The sequence below is a fragment of the Dendrobates tinctorius genome, unplaced genomic scaffold, assembly GCF_039654945.1.
Source record: "Dendrobates tinctorius isolate UK_male_01 unplaced genomic scaffold, ASM3965494v1 ptg000162l, whole genome shotgun sequence".
Classification (NCBI taxonomy): Eukaryota; Metazoa; Chordata; class Amphibia; order Anura; family Dendrobatidae; genus Dendrobates; species Dendrobates tinctorius.
In genome coordinates this window covers 74,270,758-74,298,455 of record NW_027361829.1, presented here as the reverse complement: position 1 = coordinate 74,298,455, position 27,698 = coordinate 74,270,758, and the positions used below count along the sequence as shown (strand labels likewise).

The 27,698-nt window shown below is 41.6% G+C and overlaps 2 protein-coding genes across 4 annotated transcripts in view; one reads left to right on the top strand and one right to left on the bottom strand.

Annotated features, from left to right (window-relative positions):
- Window positions 1–27,698, top strand: part of ACAD11 (acyl-CoA dehydrogenase family member 11) — a 126,723-nt gene that overhangs the window by 73,598 nt on the left and 25,427 nt on the right. Inside the window, exon 13 of the mRNA XM_073550110.1 lies at window positions 4,932–5,030. Coding sequence (XP_073406211.1) covers window positions 4,932–5,030 — 99 coding nt within the window. The remainder of the gene's footprint in view (window positions 1–4,931; window positions 5,031–27,698) is intronic.
- On the bottom strand, window positions 9,092–25,855 carry ACKR4 (atypical chemokine receptor 4). Of its 3 annotated transcripts, none has more exons than XM_073550111.1 (4): window positions 25,784–25,855; window positions 20,425–20,568; window positions 17,772–17,857; window positions 9,092–15,739 (listed from the first exon to the last, which is right to left on the bottom strand). In XM_073550111.1, exon 4 carries the CDS (start codon window positions 15,727–15,729, stop codon window positions 14,659–14,661), a length of 1,071 nt encoding a protein of 356 aa, XP_073406212.1. In that variant the 5' UTR covers window positions 15,730–15,739; window positions 17,772–17,857; window positions 20,425–20,568; window positions 25,784–25,855; the 3' UTR covers window positions 9,092–14,658. The 3 variants fall into 3 exon arrangements, with proteins under 3 accessions (XP_073406212.1, XP_073406213.1, XP_073406214.1); XM_073550112.1 differs by lacking the exon at window positions 25,784–25,855 and adding an exon at window positions 21,375–21,703; XM_073550113.1 differs by lacking the exon at window positions 17,772–17,857.

Sequence of the window (27,698 nt, the reverse complement as noted above, 5' to 3'; positions counted from 1 at the left end):
GGTGTTTCCGCTGCCAAGAGATGGGACATATTGCTGCGAACTGTCCGGTCACTACTAAACCCATGCAGTGCGACGTCACAGACTCTAAAAACCGCATGTCTATGGTTGCACGGGTAGTGAGTGTGAATGCCGGTCAAAAGGATGTGGAAAAACACTTGTGTGATTTAACTGTTGATGGCAAAAATGTGGTGGCATTGTTAGACTCGGGAAGTGTGGTGACTCTGGTGAAGGCCAGTCTGGTGTCAGCCCCGACTGGACCATCAGACAAATTTTCTGTAACGTGTGTGCATGGAGACACCTGTTCGTACCTCACCACGGTCATATGCATTACAACTTCCTATGGGTCTGTGCAACATAAAGTGGGACTCGTCCCGGCGTTATTGCATGATGTTATCCTGGGCCGGGATTTTCCCCACTTCTGGCAATTGTGGGAGAATCAGTTGATGCCTTCGGGTAGTAGTGTACATGATTCTTCTCCCAGGGCGCGTGTGGGTCCTGAACCCCGGGAAGAGGTCTCCCCGGAAGACTCGGGGGAAGAGTCTGCGGGAAATGACCTGCAGTTCCCGTTTTCAGTCATGGTGGGTGATACGGAGGAGACCGGGGAAGAGGAGGAGGCTGACAGCCGTCCACCTCCCCGTTTGCCGGATTTAGAAGTTCAGAAAGATGACTTCCAAAGCGAGCAAATAAAGGATCCTACCCTTTCTCAGGCTAGGACAAATGTAAAAGTGATAAATGGGGTACCCGTAGAACCTGGCTCTAGGCTGGCATATCCTTACATGGTTCTGGAGAATGATTTACTCTATCAGATAGAGAAAAAGGGGGAAGATACGGTGCAACTATTAGTCGTGCCAAAACCCTACCGGCAGCAGGTGCTGGACCTGGCCCACGGACATGTGATGGGAGGTCACCTGGGAGTCCAGAAAACCACCGAAAGGATATTACACTGTTTTGTTTGGCCAGGCATGCATCACGATATCCGTGTATATTGTGAGTCTTGTCCTGACTGCCAAGCCTCTGCAACTAAGCCCCGGTTCTGTAGCCCTTTGGTACCCCTACCCATTATTGAAGTCCCGTTTGAGAGGATTGGGATGGATTTAGTTGGGCCCCTTCCACGGTCTGCACGTGGACACCAACATATCCTGGTCATCTTGGATTATGCCACTCGTTACCTGGAGGCCATCCCTTTGCGTAACACGGCCACCAAGACGATTGCCAAGGAACTGGTGCATGTGTTTAGCCGGGTCGGTATACCAAAACAGATACTCACCGACCAGGGGACCCCCTTTATGTCCAGGGTAATGAAGGAGCTCTGCCGATTGTTACAAATCGAACCGTTACGCACATCCGTGTATCACCCTCAAACAGACGGGTTGGTCGAACGGTTCAATAAAACTCTGAAGCAGATGCTGAGAAAGGTGATAGACAAGGATGGGAAGAACTGGGACTATTTACTTCCGTATTTGCTTTTTGCCATCAGGGAAGTACCCCAGTCTTCCACGGGATTCTCGCCTTTCGAGTTATTGTACGCCCGACGTCCTCGCGGACTGTTAGACGTTGCAAAAGAAACCTGGGAGGGTCAAGTCACTCCGTTTAAAACAGTGATAGATCACGTCACACAAATGCAGGACCGTATTGCGGCTGTGATGCCTTTCGTCAAAGAACACATGATACAGGCTCAAGGAGCCCAAAAAAGAATCTATGATAGGGGCGCCAAGATCCGTACGTTTGCACCCAGAGATAGGGTGTTGATCCTGGTCCCCACGGTGGACAGTAAGTTCCTGGCAAAGTGGCAGGGCCCCTTTGAGATCAAGGAAAGAGTTGGTGAAGTAATCTACAAAGTATACCAGGCAGGTAAACGGAAACCTGAACAGATTTATCATGTGAATCTGATAAAGCCCTGGAAGGATCGGTCTGCCTTGTCAGAGGAGCTGGCCCGTCCTGTCTGCTCGCATACCGTACCGGAGGTACGGGTTGCAGAGACTCTCTCGGAGTGGCAAAAGACTGAGGTCCGGCAGTTTCTACTTCACAACCAAAAGTTTTTCTCAGAAAAACCCGGGCAGACTACGCTAATAAAACATGACATCGTAACGGAACCTGGTGTCACAGTTCACGTAAAGCCCTACCGAATCCCGGAAGCGCGCCGTGAAGCCGTTTCCCGAGAAGTGAAGGCAATGTTAGAGTTAGGTGTCATTGAGGAATCACACAGTGCTTGGTCCAGCCCGATTGTGCTAATTCCTAAACCGGACGGCACCATCCGGTTCTGCAATGACTTCAGGAAACTAAATGCGGTCTCCAAATTTGATGCCTACCCCATGCCCCGGGTCGACGAGTTAATAGATCGGTTAGGAAAAGCCCGGTATATTACGACCCTAGACCTAACAAAGGGGTATTGGCAGATCCCTCTGGTAGAGGCTGCCAGAGAAAAGACAGCATTTGCTACCCCAGAAGGTCTATTTCAGTATGTGTATATGCCGTTTGGACTGCACGGAGCACCGGCGACCTTCCAGAGACTGATGGATCGAGTCCTGAGGCCACATAGGCAGTACGCTTCGGCCTATTTGGATGACATTGTCATTTACAGCTTGGACTGGGAGACTCATCTCCAGAAAGTACAAGCTGTGATTGACGACCTGTGGGAGGCAGGTCTAACCGCGAACCCCAAGAAATGTCACGTTGGGCTAGAGGAAGCCCGGTATTTGGGGTATGTAATTGGGAGGGGGGTTGTTAAACCCCAGGTTGATAAGATTCAGGCGGTTCAGGACTGGCCGCAACCTGTCAACAAGAAGCAGGTACAAGCCTTCCTGGGGATCGCCGGTTATTATCGCCGGTTCATACCCAATTTTGCAGCCATCGCTACCCCCCTGACGGATCTTACAAAAGGGAAAGACTCCGTCATGATTAAATGGAGTTTAGCGGCTGAAGAAGCCTTCCATCGCCTAAAACGGGCACTTTGCTCTCAGCCCGTACTGGTGACTCCGGACTTCCGCAGTGAGTTTGTGGTACAAACTGATGCCTCTGATACCGGTATCGGGGCCGTACTCTCACAAGTGAGGGACGGAGTGGAACACCCAGTCCTCTATCTCAGCAGGAAGCTGAATAAACACGAGCAAAGGTATGCAGTCGTAGAAAAAGAGTGCCTCGCCATTAAGTGGGCTCTAGTGGCCCTCAAATATTACCTGGTGGGCCGAAGGTTCAGGCTGATCACTGACCATGCCCCTCTCAAGTGGATGCACTTGAACAAGGAACGGAATAGCCGGGTGACCCGGTGGTTCCTTGCCCTGCAGGCCTACACTTTTACGGTGGAGCACCGCCCAGGGGTACAGATAGGAAATGCAGATGCCCTGTCCCGAGTGCACTGTTTGGCGGGTGTCATTGCTCGACCGGAGTGGTCTGAGCAGAAGGGGGGGATATGTGAGAATCATGTGGGAATAGTGGTTGAGGGCAGGTATATCTCGCCCAGATTCCTTTCCTATGTGGCCTAGTCTGGTCAGTATCGCACCTGCTTGCTAATGAATAATGGGAGGTGGATATAAAAGGATGCCAGGTGCTTGTGTGAGTGTCTCAACCTGGGAACACAGAGAGCCTGTCTGTGTGAGAGACACACGTGAGTGGAAGCAGTGCCCACTGCAACTGTGGTTTGGCTGGACGGGAGAAGCCCGCCAGTTGGTAGTTAGGTTGTCCATTGTTTAGTTAGTGCCGGACAGGCAAGGATTTGTTTTATGTTTTATTTCCTTTTGCATTGCTTTCACCGTTAATAAACCTGACCCAGGGTCAGTTACACCCGAATCCCAGCTCTCCGCCTGAGTTTCATGCTGAATGCACATGACCTTTGACCCCAGCAAAGGCGATCCCGGAGTGTTTTATCACACTACCCAGTTAATTCTTCTGTTTTCCATAACGCATATGACTCGACATGATTAAAAACTAACTAGCTGAATCGTTCTAAGCTCTATGTAGAAACAGGAGGTCAATTTTTCGCTGTATGACTCATAAGCCACTACAAAAGTCCCTGACGGGGAATCGGGGAGTAGCTGGGTCAGGAGTAGAGGAGGAGAAATGCAGGGAAAAGAGACTTCCTGTTTCTGCACAAAGAAAAGAGAATAATTTACTGGGTAAAAAAGGCAAAATGAGCAATTGTAAGTACAAAGTGCTATATAATATGATGGCTGCAATATATCAAGCAGATAAAAACTTTGATGGGAGAAGTGCTTCTTTAAGTAGCCCATTATAGCACACTTCCTAACCCATAACAGACATCACGATTATTACACTCCATCTATTTGCCATATTAAATCTATTATGGCACACATTTGGAGATTGGCATGCAATTCTGCCTACTCTACAACATTGTGGCCTGTATAAGGGCACGTGCTGCCTTATGTGTTGAAATGGGCAGACTTCTAGGTGATTTCCACCTAACAGTATGGACTATAATCTCTCACATACATTTTCCTTTACCATTTTTTTGATTGATCTGATTTTGCATTGACTAGTAATATGCTGAAAATACATCCCACTCTTCTCAGTGTGGTATATAGGAATGTTCATTTTAGCAGAGTACTGGTAACTGTCTGATTTTTCTTTATATATTCGTCTGATAGCCTCTTACACATATAGTAAGGGCCTGATCCTCTCTCCCTAAATGCTCCTCTCCTTGTTTTGTAGTCATTTAGCAATAATCAGGGTAAGGTGAATGGGAACAAGTAGTCTTATAGAGAAGGCACATGGGTACCTTGTATTCCGTCTATGGACACTGAGAAAAGTACTGCAATAAATTGTAGTGTATTTTTTAAACCATTGATCAGCGTGGCGTTGGTCATAATGTTTTTGTCCCCAAAGTTTTGTTTAGAACATGATCAAATGCGGTTTGGATTTGTGAACAGTTATTGTATTGAACACAGAGTGACCATCATTATATTTTCCATTTCCAGAGCCTGACGTAGCTTCTAGTGATGCCACCAACATGGAGTGCACCATCAAAAAGGATGGAGACAGCTACGTCGTCAATGGAAAGAAGTGGTGGAGCAGTGGTGAGTAGAACCTAATTTTAATTGCTGAAAGGACATGTAGTATCAGGTATGTGTAGAATGATCTGGTGTCATGTCATGCTCGGCCTCACTCCAATGCTAACTTATAGGCTTTTATTTTTTCTTGTAAGGGAATTTTATTGTCATGATTATACTTCCATAGCTCAACGCCATATAAAATAGTGACATGGAATGTGTTGGAACAAGGGTCTCTTACTGGGCTTCTAGCCATATTTTAATACAGCAGAGAATTTATCTTGTGATGCTCAAAGTCCTCTCAAGGATCAGTCCAGTCTAACCCTACCTACACGATTGATTGTCATATCTATGCACTGCGCAGATTGAAAGCTTTCTATCAGTGGTGCATGGCGAGGACCGTCAGAGCTCATATACTGAGAGGACTAGTAGAGCTGCAAGCAGATAAATCAGTGATTTATCAAAGCTACAGCAAAAAAACCCAGTAAGTGACCTTGCATTAGAGTCCGAGCTCTGTCCCTGCTTATGCTGCTCTCAGATGCAGCAGCAACAACCTGGTGACAAATTCAGATCGGACTGCCACCTTGATGAGATGCATACGATCTGCTGATTGGCTTCAGCAGACATATGAGAAAACAATGTCGAGTCCCACGCCTTACACAGCAGACATTGTTTGCACAGCGCCACTGCTTGGGATGAGTGTACATGGTTTTTATTTTAATTGGGGTCCTAAATCGATTATCCAGTAGTGTACAAGCCCTTTTAAGTTGTCCTGCTCTTTGAACTATTAAGTTCTTTATCCTGAAGGTTCACAGCTTAATATCACTCCAAATGGTCACTTTCAAGTGTATCCGCTTTGTGTTTATTCCTGAGGATGAGCTCATGTCTGCACACCCATCCTCTCCACCCGATCTGTCCTAAATTCAAAACTGGATAGAACATGCTAGATATTTGTCATTCTGTTATCAGCAGTGTCAGAATCAGTCTTGGCGTCATCACGCCCTCTAATAAACTCAGTTTCAGAAATGGCAAGTTTCTTATCTAACTTTTGCAAAATTACAACTTTACGTATGGCCGGAACCTGGACTTTTCAACCAACAGCCAAAGAACCAAAAGGTGGATGTATGGCAGTCAATTAGAGCATATGAAGTGATCCTTGGTGCTGATGTACTGTACATTCTACAAATACAAGCCGCTGCTTGCTCCTATGCGTCTCTTCCCTAATTATGTCTGACGAGGTATCTGATATAGTAGGATTGGCCATTGCATGGCAAGATAACTAAGGCACGTTCCCTCAAGAAATACATATGTCCTGGCTCTATAACCCTTACCTGCTGATTTGTAGAAGATGCGAGTGATAACGATTTCCTTTGGGGATTTGTGTTGTAAATGTTTAGGCTTTCCCTTGTTTGGCTTTCACATTGGCTTTCCTTATATACTTCCCGACACATACTGTAAACTTTACATGCAATTCTACGGTGTGCTAGTAGGATCTCCATTCCTGTTATAAATCTTCCTTTTTTAGCTTTCCCCAGAGATAGAAGCTAAAGGAAAATATTTAGTTTTACAGGCACACTGATGAGATCTGTCCAGTATGTGCTCACGTTCCTCTGTATGGGACAGTAGTCAAGTATGTACAGCTCTCCCATTCTTGTAGGCTTTACCGACTATCTTCAGTTTGTAATTGATTTATTGTTTGTTTTTTAGCCTAGTTTGTCTCAAAATAGAGTGGCAAAGCCATTAAAACTGACATTGCTTCGGCCAGTCTTGATGCAGAGTTCGCTGGAGTAATGTACGACAAAGATTCACTTGGTGCATCTTTAACCTGGCGGTTACCAGAGACAAATGTATTCCAATCAAGAATTTTTATATTTTATGCCAGTTACTAAGTTTTGAAAATACCATATTTAATTTGAAAATTATTTCAAATTAAGTAAGCTGCCCAACAGCTTCCAGCTCTCTACATTTACAACGTGTGGCATTTAAATGGGGTTTTCCCCTGCAAATAAATGCACTCTATATATATATAGGAACTTTGGAAAATACAACATTTTTCAAAAATACAGAATTTTCCTCTTAGAGACCACTAAAGATATATAGTTTGTCCAGTAGTAGGAGTCTACTGCCCCGGCCGAGCATGTGTAGATGGTTTTTCAGTGGAAAATGGGTTATGTGCAGAGATAGAGCAACGCCCATTACCAACTGTGAGCCGCTCTCATCGCACGGCTCAGAGGAAATTGACATGTTCCTATGAGACAGAAAATGGAGACTCAATGCTGCTGCTGTGACGGAGACTGCTGGCCTGTACTGTTCAGCCAGATCACTACATAGAACGTTATACTGCACGTCAGCCGTCAGAAGCTCAATATCCGATCTCAGCAAAACTGCAGACAACTGTATAGAACATTATCTATTGCAGAAGAATGGATTATATAAAAATGTTGTTCTACATAATACACTAATGATCTAAAAGCTTGGTGCACTGGGTTTAAGTGGAAACCAGGAAGAGGGCTTCACACACCTGCTAAATCACATGAATTATTTTCATCCATCTTCATATATGAATCCAGCTTCTAATAGTTTGGTGACTGGATCATTGGGCATCATGGTGGCTTAGTAGTTAGCACTGTAGACTTGCAATACTGGGCTCAAATCCCACAAATGACAACATCTGCAAGGAGTTTGTGTGTTCTCCTTGTATTTGCTCGGAGCTGCCACCTCCTACTTGACTGACGGCCTTCATGCTGTGTGACTTCAGGCAAAGGAGCCGTCAGTCAAGCAGGAGGCGGCACTGGGCAGGCAATAGAGCTGGAGTGACAGAGGCTTCAGATCTACAATAGCTCTCCAACATCATTTACACAAAAGCTGATTTCTCATAGAATGGGCTAGTGAAGGAGAGACCAGCAGCACTGTCCTTTATAATTATAGTGTGCTCGAGGAAGTTACTCGTGGTCCAGACTAATCAAAGTAGACTAGCACCACAAAAAAAGAAAATGGGACTTGTAGGTCTTGCTATAGTGGGTATTTATTTTGATCTGGCAAGGAGTCAAAACGTCCAGCTTTTTTACCTAGAGCGGTCTTTATCAAGGACATCTGTGTGTAGCAAGAGCCGGGAAGCAGGAAATGCGGCAGGGTGTAAGACTCGTATACGAGAGAAATAGACGGCATTCAGACCACACTGATCAAGGCCTGATCAAAATAATCCATGCTTTTCTTTTTTTTTTCTCTCATACGTGGAAAAAAATGGACATCTAAATGAGGCTTAAGAGTGATTTTCCAATGCGACTTCCTTGTATAGTCAGAATTGCAATTATAATTGATCTTGGACGCTAAAATTTTGGTCAAGGATAATAAAATCGCAGTATATACAGTATATATCGCAGCAAAACCTTCCAAATGCAAGCACCACACCTCAAATCAACTCCAGGCCTTTTATCTGCTTAATTGAGAGTGACATAACGAAGGGATTTCCCACACCTGTCCATGAAATAGCCTTGGAGTCAATTGTCCAATTACTTTTGGTCCCTTTAAAAACAGGGTGGCACATGTTAAGGAGCTGAAACTCCTAAACCCTTCATCCAATTTTAATGTGGATACCCTCAAATGAAAGCTGAAAGTCTGAACTTCAACTGCATCAGAATTGTTTTGTTTAAAATTCATTGTGGTAATGTCTCGAACCAAAATTAGAAAAATGTTGTCTCTGTCCAAATATATATGGACCTAACTGTAAATAGTCATGTGATGACTTGAGGAACCAAGACTGTTGCACATTAAACCTTCTACATATACATATCTCTATGGGTACTCATCCTTGTGACCACCATGTCATTTGGGTAACACTATGAAATCATTGCTACATGTAATTGTATATATACAGCCAATTGTGCTGCAGCCTTGTGCATATAATGGTAGTGGTGTAATGCTATTTATTTGTATCAGAAGATGAAACCATTTTACTAGGACATAAATGCCAGAAATGAAAGCCAAAATATGAGATTTTTTTTTTTTAACCAGCCAATGTAATTCCAGAGACCTCTGGATGCTTCTTATTCCTGTGCCCAGTTACGAGTGATTATAGTTACCGTATGTGACTTTTGGGAATGCGTTTTTAATGTAGTCATCAGTTCAGTACATTCAGATTTACATCAAAGTCGAACTCCTAAATCAATGTTCATTACTTACAGCTAATGTAAATGCAATATAAATATTTTACAAAACCTCTTTTAAAATGACTTTCCAGGAAACCCTAATATTATGTTATGCCTCATGCAGAGACTGTAGGGGACGGTTCATGCCTTCTGTATTCAGTGTATTACTGTCAGGTCCTACACTGTGCATGACACTTTGTCCCAGCATTTTACATAGACATGTACACTCACTGGCCACTTTATTAGGTACACCATGCTAGTAACGGGTTGGACCCCCTTTTGCCTTCAGAACTGCCTCAATTCTTCGTGGCAGAGATTCAACAAGGTGCTGGAAGCATTCCTCAGAGATTTTGGACCATATTGACATGATGGCATCACACAGTTGGCGCAGATTTGTCGGCTGCACATCCCTGATGCGAATCTCCCGTTCCACCACATCCCAAAGATGCTCTATTGGATTGAGATCTGGTGACTGAGGAGGCCATTTGAGTACAGTGAACTCATTGTCATGTTCAAGAAACCAATCTGAGATGATTCGAGCTTTATGACATGGCGCATTATCCTGCTGAAAGTAGCCATCAGATGTTGGGTACATTGTGGTCATAAAGGGATGGACATGGTCAGCAACAATACTCAGGTAGGCTGTGGCGTTGCAATGATGCTCAATTGGTACCAAGGGGCCCAAAGAGTGCCAAGAAAAAATTCCCCACACCATGACACCACCACCACCAGCCTGAACCGTTGATACAAGGCAGGATGGATCCATGCTTTCATGTTGTTTACGCCAAATTCTGACCCTACCATCCGAATGTCGCAGCAGAAATCGAGACTCATCAGACCAGGCAACGTTTTTCCAATCTTCTACTGTCCAATTTCGATGAGCTTGTGCAAATTGTAGCCTCAGTTTCCTGTTCTTAGCTGAGAGGAGTGGTACCCAGTGTGGTCTTCTGCTGCTGTAGCCCATCTGCCTCAAAGTTCGACGCACTGTGCGTTCAGAGATGCTCTTCTGCCTACCTTGGTTGTAACGGGTGGCAATTTGAGTCACTGTTGCCTTTCTATCAGCTCGAACCAGTATGCCCATTCTCCTCTGACCTCTGGCATCAACAAGGCATTTCCGGCCACAGAACTGCCGCTCACTGGATTTTTTTTCTTTTTCGGACCATTCTCTGTAAACCCTAGAGATGGTTGTGCGTGAAAATCCCAGTAGATCAGCAGTTTCTGAAATACTCAGACCAGCCCTTCTGGCACCAACAATCATGCCACGTTCAAAGGCACTCAAATCACCTTTCTTCCCCATACTGATGCTCGGTTTGAACTGCAGGAGATTGTCTTGACCATGTCTACATGCCTAAATGCACTGAGTTGCCGCCATGTGATTGGCTGATTAGAAATTAAGTCTTAACACACAGTTGGACAGGTGTACCTAATAAAGTGGCCAGTGAGTGTATATTTGTAACAGATATGATAGATTTCTTGTGCTTTCTACAAGTTTACACATTTGCTATGCAAAAACATCAAAATACTTATGAGCCTAATTTTAAAATGCATCATTGACTTGAGTGGACTAAAATATATAACTTTTTTGTTAATGAAAAATTCCATTTTCCAATTTCACCATACTGTGAGCAAATGTATCCACGAATAGCACTAGTGTATCCACTCCTCTTAAACTATTATAGCAGCCAATGATAGGAATAATTATAAACTATAACTTTTATTATACAAATATAAAATCTGAAAAAGTGCAAGGTGCTCAAGTGAATAACGAACAACAGAACAAAGGAAAGAGAAAAGCTGGTAAATACAGCATCAATCACCAATTCTTTTTTTTTTTTTTAAACCGTCTTTATTTGACTGTAATACAAAGTATACATATAATGCCCAATAACATAACAGAAGAACATTTATGCAATATTATTAACATTAGATGGCATTTTTTCAACTATAACCCCCCCGCCCCTCTCCCCCAGGCAAACTCCATAACTTCGTAACATAATTTCAATCCAGTCTAACAGGGATATTACCGGCAAGCTGCTCTCTCATATACCAGTTGGTGAGCTGGAAACAACTATGTATCGCCTGGTGTGTGGAAGATGTCTGAGCATTGATAAGCTGCTCTATCTCGTGGTCTCTGTTTTTTATCTGGGTAACACAGGATTGTACCATGTCCTCCAAGTCAGAAATCCGCTCTTCTGCCACTGAAATTTTATTGCTGTGTTCAGTTAGCTGTGATGTGATTGATTCCAGTGATGACTGAAAAGATTGAAGTCTGGCGTCAATCACCGGCACGAGCTTCATTGTAATAGAAGCAGCAATTGCTTGCAGGGATTCCTCAGACATGGTGGTGTTAGAGTCAGATGTTTTAGGAGGAGATTTGGCAACCTGAGCTCTGATCTTGACCGGTTTGGAGCTACCCTGATTTACGAATTTATCCATGGATGGTGGAGCAGAGTATGCAGCCATGAGGTATACACAGAGAGAGAGAGAGAGGGAGGATACCACAGCCAAGATATGGCTAAAGAAGCTTACATAGTCCTGTTATCTAAGGTATATCCCAAATTGGGCCCGGGTCAACCGCAATACGGAAGGCGAGCCCTGACAAAAGGGGGCTTTATCCGTTATTTATCCAAACACATGTAGGTGTAAGCAGGCGCCGTTATAAAAGAAAAAGCAGTAGTCGCTGCTCAGCGCTGACCTCTGGAAGTTTACCTCAACAACTGGCTATGTAGTTGTAGTCAAATTTTCAGTTTTCATCCCTCGGTGTTATGATCAAAAGGATATGTAGTGTACAAACACCAAATATAAATTTATAGTGTGTTTTCCTCTCTTGGCCACAAGATGCCGCCAAAGTTCCAGCTTGCGCTGAGGACTTTCCAGCCTGTGTGTGTCTGCCAGTACTCCCTGGCCTCCTGCCTCTCACCCCTCAGCGTTTATGGCCTCACTGGTTCTGCACTGCCCTCTCTCCCTAGTGCCTGCACCTACCAGTCAAGTGCTGCTGTGGATCCACTGCCAGGCTGGGTGAGTCAGATTCCCTCAGGAAAGGTCGAGAGGAGGATGTTTGTAGTCCCATCTGCTGTAGGGTTCATCTGGTGGGATCATTGGCCAGGCTTTGTGCATCCCGTGGTGGGTCTGTGTGAGCTCACCCCGGGAGCTCCTTTCTACTGTTCAACTTCTGTGATAGCTGCAGGGATTCTGCTGTGGGTCAGCAATCACTTTTGGTCAGGCTCTCATCTGTCGGTGTAGGCCGCAGACCTCACATCTGCTATAATACCTTTGACTCCCCTGGGCAAGAATTTACAGTCCAGATCCCAATATAATGGGCTTTCAGGGATCCTAAGTTTAGGTGTGTTCCAATTGTTGTTTGTGGGGGTCCCTGATTGAGCTGGATGGAGTGGATTGATAAGCCCAGTCTTGGAGCTCCTCTATGTGTGTCTGTTCATGTCGGCGGCCATCTTGGATCTCATCAATCACCAATTCTATTGCATCCTTTAGTCATATAGACCTTGATTGGATGTTATAAATTGATCCTGTATCAATAGTCCACACATGATGTCAGTTTGGATATGAAACGGCCACCTGTGATACACAGTAACTATGGCCCCAATCGACTCCCCTGATGAGACATAACGAAACACGTCGGCAGAAAGGGGTATTGCGTTCACCACTTATGGGGATGGTAACATACCTGAACATAACCCTGCTAACTCGGTGAGACCGTTCCTTGTTTTATGCATGTCACTAGATTTGTGTCGAAAAAATGCCTTTAATTTAAGTAGGAGGTATATAATGGAATAATGAGGTTACAAGCATATATGTGAAATATAATACCCAGATTGAGGGGATACACTTTGATATGCTTAATATAATACCTCAAATGTGACACAAATGAAGCACTATGATGTCATGATTATTTGTGCATTATGCTTATAACTAGAGCCTGCAGTGAGGTTGTTTAGAATAAGCTGGTTGTGGTATTTATCTACCATTTTAAGGCAATATATGGCTAAAAGTCTGTCTAATCAGAGTGTGGTGCATACTGGATAGTGAGGTGAATGTTTCATATGCCAAATCTTTATACGGATCAGAAGTTATCCTGATGTTTGGTTATTCATTCTCACCGGAGGACATTGTTATAAGGCCGTGTGGGCAAGGTGCAATATTCAGTCTCAAGGTATAGTGGTGATTTTGGATAATATCCATGTGTGTATACCTTATGCCCTAGGGCGGTCTATTGATACAGGATCAATTTATAACATCCAATCAAGGTCTATATGACTAAAGGATGCAATAGAATTGGTGATTGATGCTGCATTTACCAGCTTTTCTCTTTCTATTGTTCTGTTGTTCGTTATTCACTTGAGCACCTTGCACTTTTCCAGATTTTATATTTGTATAATAAAAGTTATATTTTATAATTAATCCTATCCATTGGCTGCTATAAAGAGCAAATGTGTCCACCAGTTTGATACTACAGTGTTTGCTAATAATTACAGCTTAATTAAAAATTGTCAGCCGCCAATAGTTGAGTCCACTAAATTAGAGCTTGCAACTCTTTGTAGAAAGAAGTATGATTTCTATAAATTCCACTCATTCCTAACCTTGCCCAACTAAATTACGTAATAAACTGGTTATATCAGACTCGCTTGAATTTATTGCTGAATACGTATATAGAATTATCAATTTGCAGTCTTGACGTGCTTCACCCGCCCATTTGACAGCAACTCGTTGGGGGACTATTTATTTGGCTTGGCACAAGTCTATAACGTTGGAGTTTGGTTGCCAGTAGAATCCTACTGTCCTCTGCCAAGTGGGCGACAGAAACTCGTCTAGATTACAAAATGATAATTATTAATGATGAGCGAACGCGCTCTGATAAGGTATTATCTGAGCATGTTCGTATGCTAACGGACTGTCTTCGGTGTGCTCGAAATATATCGTCAAGTCCCCGTGGCTGCATGTCTCGTTGCTGTTCACCAGCCGCAACACATGCAGGGATTGTATAACAAGCAGGCAATTCCTGCATGTGTTCCGGTTGTCGGACAGCTACAAGACATGCAGCCGTGAGGACTAAAACATATTTTTCAAGCATGCCGAAGATACTGTTGGCACATGAGCGTGGTGGGATAGCACCTTATCCGAGCACGTTCGCTCATCACTAATAGTTATGTATCAGTATCCAGCCAACAATACTAGTGAGTCTTGTATTAATAGCTTTAGTTATTTGAATTGGGCTAGGATTGAAACAAGTGTAGAATGAGAGGAATCATTATATATTGTCCTAGTGACCTCAAAATCATATGCTAACTAAAAGATATAGACAATTTTCAATTAGTTATATTGTTAGCTTATACTGTATTATATGACTGCTGGATAGACTTCCTCACAGCATGGTATAAATTATGGTGGAATTATGAATCTGGCATTTTTACAATAACAAGTTGTATTTTAGTCCACTCTTGTCACTGATATGTTCTACAAGTCTATCTAAACACTTTATTCTAAGAGTATTAGATAGAAAAACTGTTTGTTTCTTCCACATGATTGTCAGAATGCATGGCGTACTCTTCAGCACTCTCCGATCTTTGTCTTCTCCAAGAGCCAACTTTCTTCACTGTTTTCGCAACATAAGTTTTAAATGTGGTTCCCATGTAAGCGTATAATAGCGGATTGAGGCAGCAGTGAAATAACGCCATGCTACTTGTCACTTGCATCATTAAGTCTATGGTTTTGCTGGCCTGGCAACTTGTTATCAGAACATATACTATGTCAATGGCTCTCCAGAATTTGATGGCATTGTATGGCAGCTGAGTGATAAGAAAAATCCCCACCACTGCCAACAAGACCTTCAGTGACCGAAATCTTTTAATGTTTGGGGTTTTTATAAGGACTTTGGCCATGGCAGAATAGCAGAACAGCATGATGATGAAAGGGATTACAAAGCAGCACACGGTTTCCAGGATCTGAATAAAGGCAGTGACCTGTCTTACAGACTCTTTAGGATATGTTGGTAGGCAGGCATGCTTTCCATTGTGTTCCTTTACGTCACTGAATTGTAAGTCGGGGATACTCAGCAACGCTGAAGTGATCCAAACAAAAAGGCAAATTGCCAAGCATCTTCTCTTGAAATTTTGATGTGTTGACACCCTAAGCACTGCAAAGTACCGGTCCAAACTAATGCAAGTCAGAAACTGCATACCTGAGCTGAAGTTTACCGTGTACAAAGCAGAGGTTATCTTGCACATTGCATGTCCAAACTGCCAACCAATGGAAGCATCAACGGCCCAGAAGGGAAGGGTGAAGAGCAGCAGCAGATCTGCCACCGCTAGGTTCAACAGGTAGACATCAGTCTTGGTTTTCATTTTCTTATAATATGCATAAATGGCAACCACTAAGGAATTTCCAGCTATGCCCAGCACAAACGCCACTGAGTAGAATGCTGGAAGAAAAACAGAAGCAAATCTCCGGATGTCATGCTTCGTGCAAAGTTCTTCATAATTATCATAATCAAAAGCTGTGTGATTGTAATCTTCATAACTTTCGGTGGTTGTCATTATGTTGGCGGTTATGTGACGATTCATTCTGTTGCATCTAGTAAGGAAAACGGAGAATTAGCACATTTTTAAGGAGAATGTTTCTATTCTAGGTATGTGTCTTGTCACGGTCTTTAAAATGTTGGTAAAGTTTATAGAGTATTCAAGTCTTTTCAGAGTGGACAATAGTTTTGTAGGGCTGGCAGCTGGCCATGATGGAGAGGAGAGAGCTTGTAAAGGATGTTCCCTACGCCTTATGAATAGTTATCAGTAGACCAACATCTGTGACTTGTCTGTTTTTTACCTCCCTAGCCATTATCAAGCAAATGGGCAAATGTAGAGAAAAACAGATTAGATAATACAGCCCTGCAATCCTATTACGTTTTTACATTAAAACCTGTAAATGATCCATATAGAGAATGCTTAAAGTTTTAAAAAGTACTACCATAATCAAATGTATCACACTACATAAAGAATAAAAAAAATAAAAGAAAAAATAAATTAAATAAAAGAAAAGAAAAAAAAAGAATAAAAAAAGAAATAAGTGTTCAATGATTGCTTCAGGAGTTTGGTCTCATTTACTTCTCACCCTCCACGGAGAGTGCAATCAATGTGGGTGTCGGATTCCTTGCTAGAAGAGATAAATGCATATTTTTTCCTAAACACTGCATTATAAAAAAATATACACTTATGCTGGATTCAGGTAACTGCTGAAATAATCACACCAGTCATGCCCATAATTTCTACATGCTGCTCCGTTTGCTGGTCCTCCGGTCCATACATTAGTACACAGGCTGCCATTGATCTGTGTACTATCTATATATGATCCGTTTTGCCCAGAGACCACAAAAGGACTGAAAATGGAATCTACTGAACCCGACCGAATTCCAGCCAGAAAAATTTCACTATATATTCATAGGCATGAAACAAATCTCTGGCCCAGTTACTTTATAAGAAAGCTCAATCTGCCAGTACATAAAACTCTGAGGCCATTCAAAAACCACTTCCATTAGATATTGCTAATGTACCTTTTTAATACCATATAGAAAAATATAAAAGATCTATCGTACAACCAATGTGGTCTAAGGCCTCCTTCACATTTCTGTTTTAAGTATGTGTGGTATCTGTTTTTTTTTTTTTTTTTTTTTTACTAATGCCACACGTACCCATTATAATTTATGCTGCTATGCACATGTCCGTGTTTTTACACGCATCGTGTGTGTGTGTAAAATGTAGATATGTCTGTTTTTTTTTTTTCCCCTGACAGCACGAATGAAAAGGGCCAATATAAGTCTGAGTCTATGAGAAACACATACTTCCCACAAATGGCATCCACAGACTTTGTGTATAACATTAAAGTAAAGGAGAACCTTTTGTAATTGAAATCCTCCTTTATCCATACTGGAAAAACACTGATGCTAAACACAAACACACGGATGACACACTGATGGAAAGCAATCGTGGCAGAAGAGCCTTGGTGAGCCTTGGTGAGAGAGGTAAAGAAGAACCCCAATATCACTGTGGCTGAGCTCCACAGATACAGTAGGGAGCTGGGAGAAAGTTCCACAAAGTCAATTCACTGCAGCCCTCCACCAGTCGGGTTTTTATGGCAGAGTGGCCCGACGGAAGCCTCTCCTCAGTGCCAGACATATGAAAGCCCGCATAGAGTTTGCTAAAAAACACATGAAGGACTCCCAGACTATGAGAAATAAGATTCTCTGGTCTGATGAGTTGAAGATAGAACTTTTTGGTGATAATTCTAAGCGGTATGTGTGGAGAAAACCAGGCACTGCTCCTCACCTCCCCAATACAATTCCAACAGTGAAACATGGTGGTAGCAGCAACCTTATATGGGGTGTTTTTCAGCTGCAGGGACAGGACGACTGGTTGCAATTGAAGGAAACATGAATGTGGCCAAGTACAGAGATATCCTGGATGAAAACCTCTTCCAGAGTGCTCTGGACCTCAGACTTGTACAAAGGTTCACCTTCCAACAAGACAATGACCCTGAGCACACAGCTAACACAACAAAGGAGTGGCTTCAGAACAACTCTGTGACCATTTTTGACTGGCCCAGCCAGAGCCCTTACCTAAACCCAATTAAGCATCTCTGGAGAGACCTGAAAATGGCTGTCCACCAACGTTCACCATCCAACCTGATGGAACTGGAGAGGATCTGCAAGGAACAATGGCAGAGGGTCACCAAATCCAGGTGTTAAAAACTTGTTGCATCATTCCCAAGAAGACTCATGGCTATACTAGCTCAAAAGGGTGCTTCTACTAAATACTGATTAAAGGGTCTGAATACTTATTACCATGTGATATTTCAGTTTTTCTTTTTTTAAAAAATTAGCTTGGCCCATGCAAAATTTTTGCACATTGGTCGGGGGCGCAGGCAATTTCAGAAAAAGCAATCTGGGCAAATGTAAATGTATTTCATGAGATGATGAACACAGACAGGTATTTATGTATGTAGATTGGTAATACAATAAATTGGTTTGATAAGTAGAGGCCAAAAATGTCTTCCAGTTGAGGTGCCACCTGCAGGTCATTGTGTCTTTCTAGAAATACATTTAGGAAAAATTGGGTTATCTGATACATATTCCTTATTGAAAGGATACTCTCAAGAATACTGAATCATGCAAAAAAGGACTACTAGAGAATCATTTTGAGTCCTAAAATAATTCATAATGCTCAATCATATGCCATAAAAGACCACAGTAAATAGTCAAATAATTTTATTTCACAATACAAAATCACCAAAAATGGTTCACAAGTTATAAAATGTGAATAATACAAGAACAGGCGGGCAGCTTCATAGCCATATATGCAATGGTACACACAATGATTATGGGTCAACAAATTGTCTATTCATGATATGCGTATAAATATCACAATAAAAGTGCATAGTGCATCATACCCTGAATAAGCACTGCCCCCCACAGCGAAACGCGCTTCGGGGCACCTGTGCTTTGGTAGCGCACACAGTATGGGTAAGCATCACTGAGGTCTTACAGTGGAATAGGGCAATCTACATTTGAGCTATGCGGTTCCCTTATGGGCACACTTTGTGAATGATGATACAAGCTGCATAATGCTCTGTTTTATGATGGTTTACATTAAGCTTTTGCATTTTGAATACTATTCCCCTTATTTGTACCTTAATGGATATACATTTTGCTCTACTTTTTGCTTATTCTGGGTATGATGCACTATGCACTTTTATTGTGATATTTATATGCATATCATGAATAGACAATTTGTTGACCCATAATCATTGTGTGTACCATTGCATATATGGTTCTGAAGCTGCCCGCCTGTTCTTGTATTATTCACATTTTATAACTTGTGAACTATTTTTGGTGATTTTGTATTGTGAAATAAAATTATTTGACTATTTTCTTTGGTCTTTTATGGCATATGATTGAGCATTATGATTTACTTTAGGACTCAAAATGACTCTCTAGTAGTCCTTTTTTTGCATGATTCATTGTGTCTTTCTCCAGGTTTATGAAAGTGAATGTTTAAACTGTATTTAGTGATAAAATCGTGAATGTGTGGTTTGTTTGGCTCTTTTCTTGCTGAAGGGAGCAAGTTTACATTTGAAATGGTGTATCATTTGTGTGTGTGGGGCGAAGTAATCAGCAAAAAAGCAGTGCATGGTTACAAATGTGTTTGCATATGTGACTCACCATTTGTGTGTGTGTGGGGCGAAGTAATCACAAAAAAAGCAGTGCATGTATACAAATGTTTTTGCATATGTGACTCACCTGCAGTGGAGTGTGCAATCCTCCAATGTGTTTGAAATAGGCTTGGCAAGACAAGCACTTGAGCAAGCTGGAAAGACCCCAAGGCAAATGTTTGGATTTGTTTGTGATGTCTGTAAGCAGCTTTGGGGTAGTGTGATGCCACCTGCAGGTAATTTGACCTTTCAAATGGTGTATCATTTGTTTGTGTGGGTGGAGTATGAATGGAGAAAGTGTGCAATTCAATAGGCAGTGCATGTTTACAAATTTTACAAATGTGTTTGCATATGTGCCTCACCTGCAGTGAAGTGTGCAATCCTCCAATTTTGCTAAAATAGGCTGGACAAGCAGTTCGGCAAACTGGAAAGCCCCCAAGGCAAATGTTTGGATGTGTTTGTGATGTCTGTAAGCAGCTTTGTGGTAGTGTGCTTTGGGGTACCGTGATGCCACCTGCAGGTCATTTTTCCTTACTGCAGGTTTATGAAAATTAATGTTTAAACTGTATTTTGTGATCAAATCGTAGATGTGTGGCTTGTTTGGCTATTTTGTTGCTGAAGGGGGCAAATTTACCTTTCAAATGGTGTATCGTGTGTGTGGGTGCAGTATGAACGGAGATGCAAAGGAATCACCAAAAAAACAGTGTTTAGAAATAATAGAATAGATAGCAAAAATGTCTACATTTCTGTTTTTTTTTTTTTTCAGTCAAGATGGGGTGCAGAGTGTACATTAATGAGAAAAAGAACTTTTTTGAATTTACCAAATGACTGCAATGAAACAGAGTGAAAAATTTAAAGGGGTCTGAATACTTTGTGAACCCACTGTATGTCTACTCGCATGATAAGTGAGAAGAACTAACAGCAGACAATTGACCTGTATCATAATAAGATTATTTTATGATCATCAGCGAATATTCTACTACTTCCATCCACATAATCTAGGCAGCTATAAGTTGTTTTATCAATGGTAGGGAGAAACAAGTATATTCACAAATACTCACGAGTAGTTGGGTAGAAAGAATCCAATAATTGGAGAGCGAGATCTTGCTTTAGTTCACACTATGGCTATTGGTAATATGGAGACCTTCCAGTGTGCCACACAAGTACATATCATCATTGAGTCCATGCAGTGTAGAGAATAGCTCCTGTGTACAGAAACAATATTCCACTTACATGTACGTATCTCAGTGGTATTAAACTGACTTGAGCATTTAGGAAAGATGAGTAGGGCAGATATAGTTTTGCTTACCTAAATAGAACTGATATGACTAAATTATTTAACTATATGTCTAATACATCAGTAAGAAGAGGAGGGATGGGTGGAATAAGGCCCACCAAGCCTTTTTTATCTCATCTCTACCTTTAATTCAGGATGGACTATCTGGCTCTACTCAAAAGATCAAGGCTGTTGGGGCCTAATTGCTGTATATGGGCCAATTGGGAAATGAGTAAGGAGGCTCACTCCCAATTATCAGACTTCTAAGCTGGCCAGCAAACTACATTTTACAAAATAAATTGAGGAGAGTTCTTCATCAGGACTTCATAATTTCTCGTGAAGCTGGCCAGGGGATCAGCTGAGTACCGTGAGTATGTAATATGTGACGAAGTTCACCAGAGCAAGAGACTCTTTGTAGTCACATCTCATGGTTCCAAGTGACAAGTGAGTTCCCACACTCTTTATCAAGTCATATTCCCCAATAGGGCAAATTGGAAGGGGTTATCTTATAGAGTCACATACATTGCTTTAAAAAATAGCATCAGTTTGTTTTTTGTCCCCTCGGCTGTCTGTTACTGGGCTTTACAGAACTAAAGAATTTCAGAAACGTTGCTCTTTGCAAATCATACTTTTGTCTTTTGACTTATTCAAAGGGAGTTTGTCTACACAAAATGACTGATTAAACCAAGCACAGCAACTTGTAGCAGACATAGCCCTGATAAAAAAAAATCGTACCTTGGTGTCAAAATCTGTTGTGACACTTGCTAGAAATAGTTCTTTATTTAAAAATTCTCATGAAGTGCTCGGTGATTCCTTGGCATGGTTGAGCAGGTCTGGGCACCTCCTCACCTACTGGTTCTCCATCTATTTCTACTCACTTTCTTGATTAACGCCAGAGCTGTGGTCAAAGGGGCAACAGGAGGGCAGAGATGGATAAAAAATAAAATTAAATGGGACAGTGTGATGAACTACTTTAGCCACGCCTAGAGTGCACTAAGCATCTAATTAGCATATCTTATTAATTATACTTTTTTTTTCTCATAACCAGACCTCCTGTAATGTGGCCTCTTACTGCAGATCCAGAGGTTGGACTGCAGGTTTTGAAATCCATTGTTTAAAAGCAGTGATTCATTCAGCTTACCAGTGGCTATAAAAGTGATTGTGCTGCATATTGTATGGGGTTCAATGATTCCTCCCATTGATCAGCACAATCACACCCATATACTGTAACGCCTTTCTTTTGGTTTTGTTCCAGTTAACATTTTTCATCAATTTGGTTTTTACCCTTGGACATTAAACTTGTTCCAAAATCAATTCTTTCTATGTATGACCTCTGGTAGGGAAGCAAAAAAGAGGCCATGTGATAGCATGGTTATGTAGAACATAGAAATCTGGAAGCATTGGCTAACTACATGTATGGAAGATGGAAACTGCGGTCGTAACTGGAGAAAATGAGTCTGTGAATTGTTGACCATCTGGTATGCTTCTGCTTGATACTGTAAAATCTTCCATGGGTTAAGGACGTGTTATAGGAAATCGCTGTTTCCTATTACGTGCTATGCATATGACCTTAACTTTTCTGTTCAGCCCTAGCCATGCTGTTTAGTGGAATAGCAGTTCTGTAAAATCCATGTTTGTGACACAATGAGTTTGCTGATCATTGAAAACCACAATATCACAATTTAGTTGTGTAATCATGGAATAATGTGATGCATAGCCAGTCAGCTTGTTTTGTAGGTAAGAAATGAACTGGAATTTAAGTTGGCGTGCAGGTAGTCGCATGCTCACACTGGCCGCTAAACAGACAGTATTTGTATAATGGCCAGTGTGCTCATGCGTCTACATGCTGCATGTACACAAACTTATATTCCAGTTCATGTCTTTAGGTTTTTAGGTTGTTGTGGGTTTTTTTTTGTTTATTATGTGCAAATAAAGATGTGACCTCCCTTTTGGCTGGTTGTCCATTAGCCGGGTCTCAATCCTTCGCAGCCCTTATTCACATGTACGTCACTTGACAAATGGTAAGCTTTTAATACTAGAGGTTAGGACAGTCCGCAATAGGGTCACCGTGACGTGGTGGGATGGCTTTTACATTTTTTTTTTAATCAAAATTATGTTAACTAAGCACCCTATATTTTCATGCGCTATTGCTGTTTATTTACTGCAGGATATTTGCTTATGTTTTTTTCTTGGGTTTTGTTCTAAGAATCTAGCTTTTTTTATAAGCTAACACATTATCTGCCATTACTACCTGTTGGGGTAAGACACTGTATAGTAGACTGCTTTAACTGTAAAGAACCCTTTCCTATGCAAATGTCAAAATTGTATTTCTTCCACACATAATGCATGTCCTGTGATCCTTTGTGCAAACATATAAATGACGTAATTGCGGAAGTGTTATAAGAGAGGCTAGATATATCGTCCTTACTCAGCTAAGAAAAAACTTGGCTTCCTGCCTGTATAATTTTTACACTCTAAATCCCTTATCTTAATGTTTGAAGGGATTTAAGGGGTAATATTACCATGAGCACACAGGTTTGCTCTTTGGTATTCACCCCTCATATAATATTTGCTTTTGCAGCTGCTTCTTGACGCTAAATTCTACTGTTTAGTTTACTTGAAATGACCAATTCCACATTTTGTTTTTTTAAACACGTAGCATTTTTTTTATGTGGCATTAGTTTATGTATTTTGGCATGCGGACAGTTGTAGAATAGAGAAATATAATTTCCTGTACCCCCTCTACTATAAGACGTGTATTAAAAGAATTTAACAGTGTATTTCATCAATTCCTCAACTTGTCTAGAGATCAATTAACATTGAACTGGTGGTTCAGTCCCTCTGTCCTTGTTCACATTTACGTCACTTGACAAGTGGAAAGGTTTTAAATACAAGAGTTAGGACTGTCCCACAAGGGTTGCCGTGACGTGGCGGGATGGCTTCTACATTATTTTGATCAAAATTATGTTAACTAAATACCCTTATTATTACTATTATTACTACCTTCATGCAATTTTTGCAATATTTTTTTACTTTTTTATTCCAGGATATTTGTTTTGTGTTTTGCTTTTGGTTAGATCAATTAACATTGTAGCATTGGCTTATTTCCTATTATTTTAGTCGTTGGAATAGCGCTAGATTGTGTGTAAAGTTAGAGTAACATGCAAATTCTCTGCATCACAGCTCGGTGGACCATCTTGATCAGCCGTCAGTGCCAATGAGGCATACGGGTCTGTGGTTTCCTAGCCTTTTAAAGGACTTTATGCCTATGAAAAGTCAGAAACCCAAAAGAAGGACACTGAGCATGGATCAGAAGAATAGATGTTGACAAAATGTTATAATATAAAATACCTTTATTTAAACAATGGATTGCACTAGTTAGTACTGTATGCAACAGAGTGCCCGCATGAGAGAAAACACAAAAATGTAATATAAGGCCGGTTTCACATTTGCGTTTAGGGCCGCAGCGTCGGCCTGTGCACGGCCGCCGCTAAGCCCCGCCCCTGCCGCGCCTCCGCCGGTAGCTCCGCCTCCAGGCGCATGACGCTGCATGCGTCATGCATCCCCTATCTTTATAACTGAGGACGCAGGCCGTGCACAGTATGCATTTTGGCGGCGCCTGCGTCCTTTTGACGGTGCGCCGACCAGCGCCAAACGCAACCTCAAAATTCTCTTTTGTGTTTTTTCATTTAAGACAAATTAAATGAAGATAATAATGCCAAAGAATTTGTGTTTGCAATCATTTTCAGGAAGAAACTGATTATTATCTGACAAAATTGCAGGGGTGTCAATACTTTTGGCCACAACTGTATGTTCAGTAAATGCACTCAATACTTGGTGCCAAGTCCTGCTAGAGAATGAAATTTCCAACTCCAAAAAGCTTGTCGGCAAAGGGAAGCATGAAGTGCTCTAAAATTTCCCGGTAGATGGTCGCGCTGAAATTGGTCTTGATAAAACACAGTGGACCTACACCAGCAGATGACTTCGCTCCCCAACCCATCACTGATTGTGGATACTTCACACTAGACCTCAAACAGTTTGGATTGTTTTCCTCTCCACTCTTCCTCCAGACTCTGGGACCTCGATTTACAAAGTCTAGTGTGAAATATCCACAATCAGTGATGGTTTTAGGAGCCAAGTCATCTGCTGGTGTAGATGCAAAAGGAGCCCCGACCAAGTATTGAGTGCATTTACTGAACATACATTTCAGTAGGCCAACATTTCAGATTTTAAAATCATTTTTCAAGCTGGTGTTATATAGTATTCTAATTTACTGAGATAATGACTTTTGGGTTTTCATTGGCTGTAAGCCATAATCATCAACATTAACAGAAGTAAACACTTGAAATAGATCACTCTGTTTGTAATGATGCTATATAATATATGAGTTTCACTTTTTGTATTGAAGAACTGAAATTAACTTTTTTGATGATGATCTAATTTTGTGCGCTGCACCTGTATATTCTGGCAGAAAATGTGAATATTTTACATTATATAGGAATTTTATGGACCATCTAAAAGTAAAATATGGACTTACAAATTCAGATTCTGGAGTCCATAATGGATTTGTACCTAAAGCACATTTTGCCTTGTGAATTGACTTCATCAGATAGACTATATGATTTCGCTAGGATTCTTTTCCCCTTGCTTTTTTCTTTGTCTATTGCAGATTTTGTCCATCTGAGCACAATGAGCCACTTGTTGGCTTAGACAGAATTAAAGCAACAAATCAAGTGCAGCTGAGCCTCCCGAAAGTTACGTTAGTGCAACTCCTGTAGAGAAGACTGTAAAGCTCTTCACAAGGAAAATGGGAATTACAACCAGATTGTGCTATAGACAGTGAAAAGTTTACAACTGACACTTTACCTTCTTCTCTGTCTCTTGTATACTTTCGCAGTTATGATTATTGTATATTAATCATAACCATTGCATAATTAGTCATAAATTATCCAGATAATAATTAGTGAAATCCAAACTACATATACAAGTCAGCAACACACGTTTTTTTATATTAAAGTGAGTCATAAAGCTGCAATAGAGATGTTCTCAGTAGTTAGTTTCTATGATTTGGTAGAAAATGGCACAGTTGAGTTCACAACAAACAGAAATCAAGAAAAGTCTGTGAAGACGTAACATGCACTCACCTCTATTGCAGAAAGTCTGGCTTTTATGTAGTGTGTGGACTAGTATAAGAATGTCGGTCAGGAAAAAAAAATGTTTACAGGCGCTTTTTTTTTTTTTTTTTGTCATCCAGCCAACACCCCTCCCTTTTCTGGAAAGTATGATAAAGCTCTCCCCTACTTGTTTTTCTTTTCCTTTTCAGTTTCAGGAAATATATGAGAGCTGGAGGGTGTTTTATTCTGCTCATCTCTGTACCATAAAGTACTCTTTTAAAAGCAAAGTTGTAGCTCTGTTTTAAGCAATAGTTTAGTTCATCATATCTAAATCTTTAGCTTATACAAATAATTCACATATTCGAGATCTAGTTATTTATTTTTAAACCGTGATCTATAAATTATCACTGTCCCCATTGGGACTAACAATCTAAATTCCCTATCAGTAGGCTTTTGGAGTGCAGTTTCTTCTTATTCCATTCTCCTTTTTTTTATAGCTTGTTTTTTCTTCCTTCCATAATATATCTTACCCCCCATAAACTCCTTGCTACTGCTATCACTAGGGGTTCTTTCACATTGCGTTAAGGCACCTGTTCATTGGCCCTGTCGGATCTTGTGTCCGAACCCCCCACAAAACGAGATTCTGATGTATTCGATGATGGGGCCGTAGACTATAATGGTGCCTACAGAGCGAATGTGCACTCTGCCATGTCTCATTTTCGGTTGTTTGCGCCTACTGGAGACCGACACTCACGCGGTCTACTACATCTGAGTGTCCACCTCCAGTAGGCGTATATACACCCAAAAATGAGCCACAATAGAGCTCACGTCCATCTGTAGGCACCATTATAGTCTATGGCCACACCTCAAAATCCCGTTTTGCAGGGTGTTCGGACATAATCCCCGACAGGGCCACTGAATGGGTGCCTAAACGCAGTGTGAAAGCACCTTAACTCAGTGGGAAGGTAGAAGGAAGTGTGAGCCATCAGGAGTAGGAGCTCTGATGCATGTATTGGTTTACAGCCATTTTTATGTAGCTTCTATATGTCAAAGTAATACTCACATGAATACCAGGACCTAAAGTTCCAAATGAAAACAATTTCCAGAGATTACACTGCCTCTGCAGGATTGGCTTTCCATAGTGCACACTTTTGCCATTTCTTTCCTAGGTAAACGATATGCATGCAGATGAAAAGCCACCTGATATAAGAGTTTCTTCCGTTCCTGCTTTAGACCAGTTTTGTTGGTCTTCTGACCAGTCTGTGGCCACTCTGCTTCATTCACAGAAAGCTATTAAAAGGAATCTGTTAGCAGGTTTGTTACGGAATGTGAAAGCAGCATAATGCAGAGACGGAGACCGTGATACCAGCGATATCACTTGCTGGCATGCATGTTGTCAGTTTGAGACAATCACTGTCTTATCTGCTGGCGATCTAGCAGTGCTCATATGCTGAGCCTTGTATAACCCCCCCACCACCACCATAAATAACCCTGCCCACCACAACACTGACTGACAGCTTTGTCAATGTACAGTGTAAACAGAAAGCTACTAATCAGAGGTGGGGATGAGGTTACACAACAGCAGGACTACATAGGACAAAATATCTAGTCCTGTAGTGATAATCTGCTGTTGATAAGTGTTTTTTTTTTTTTTCTTTCTTTAAATACCGAACCCAGTATGCGTCACATCACTGGAATCAAACTCTCTGCCCCTACATAATACTGCTCTCTGATCACATGGCAAAAACCTGCTGACAGATTCCCCATAAAGCACTGTGTCCTGGTTCATTCTATCAAAGCAACCATACATCTCTTAGGAGTTTTTCTGCAGTATCTCCTCTGTGTGAATTGACCAGATGGGTTATATTTAACCCAACCTGCACCAATAAGCTATGGGTGCTGATGAACCTGTTCTCCTTTCAAACCAGTTTTGGTAGGTGCTGGT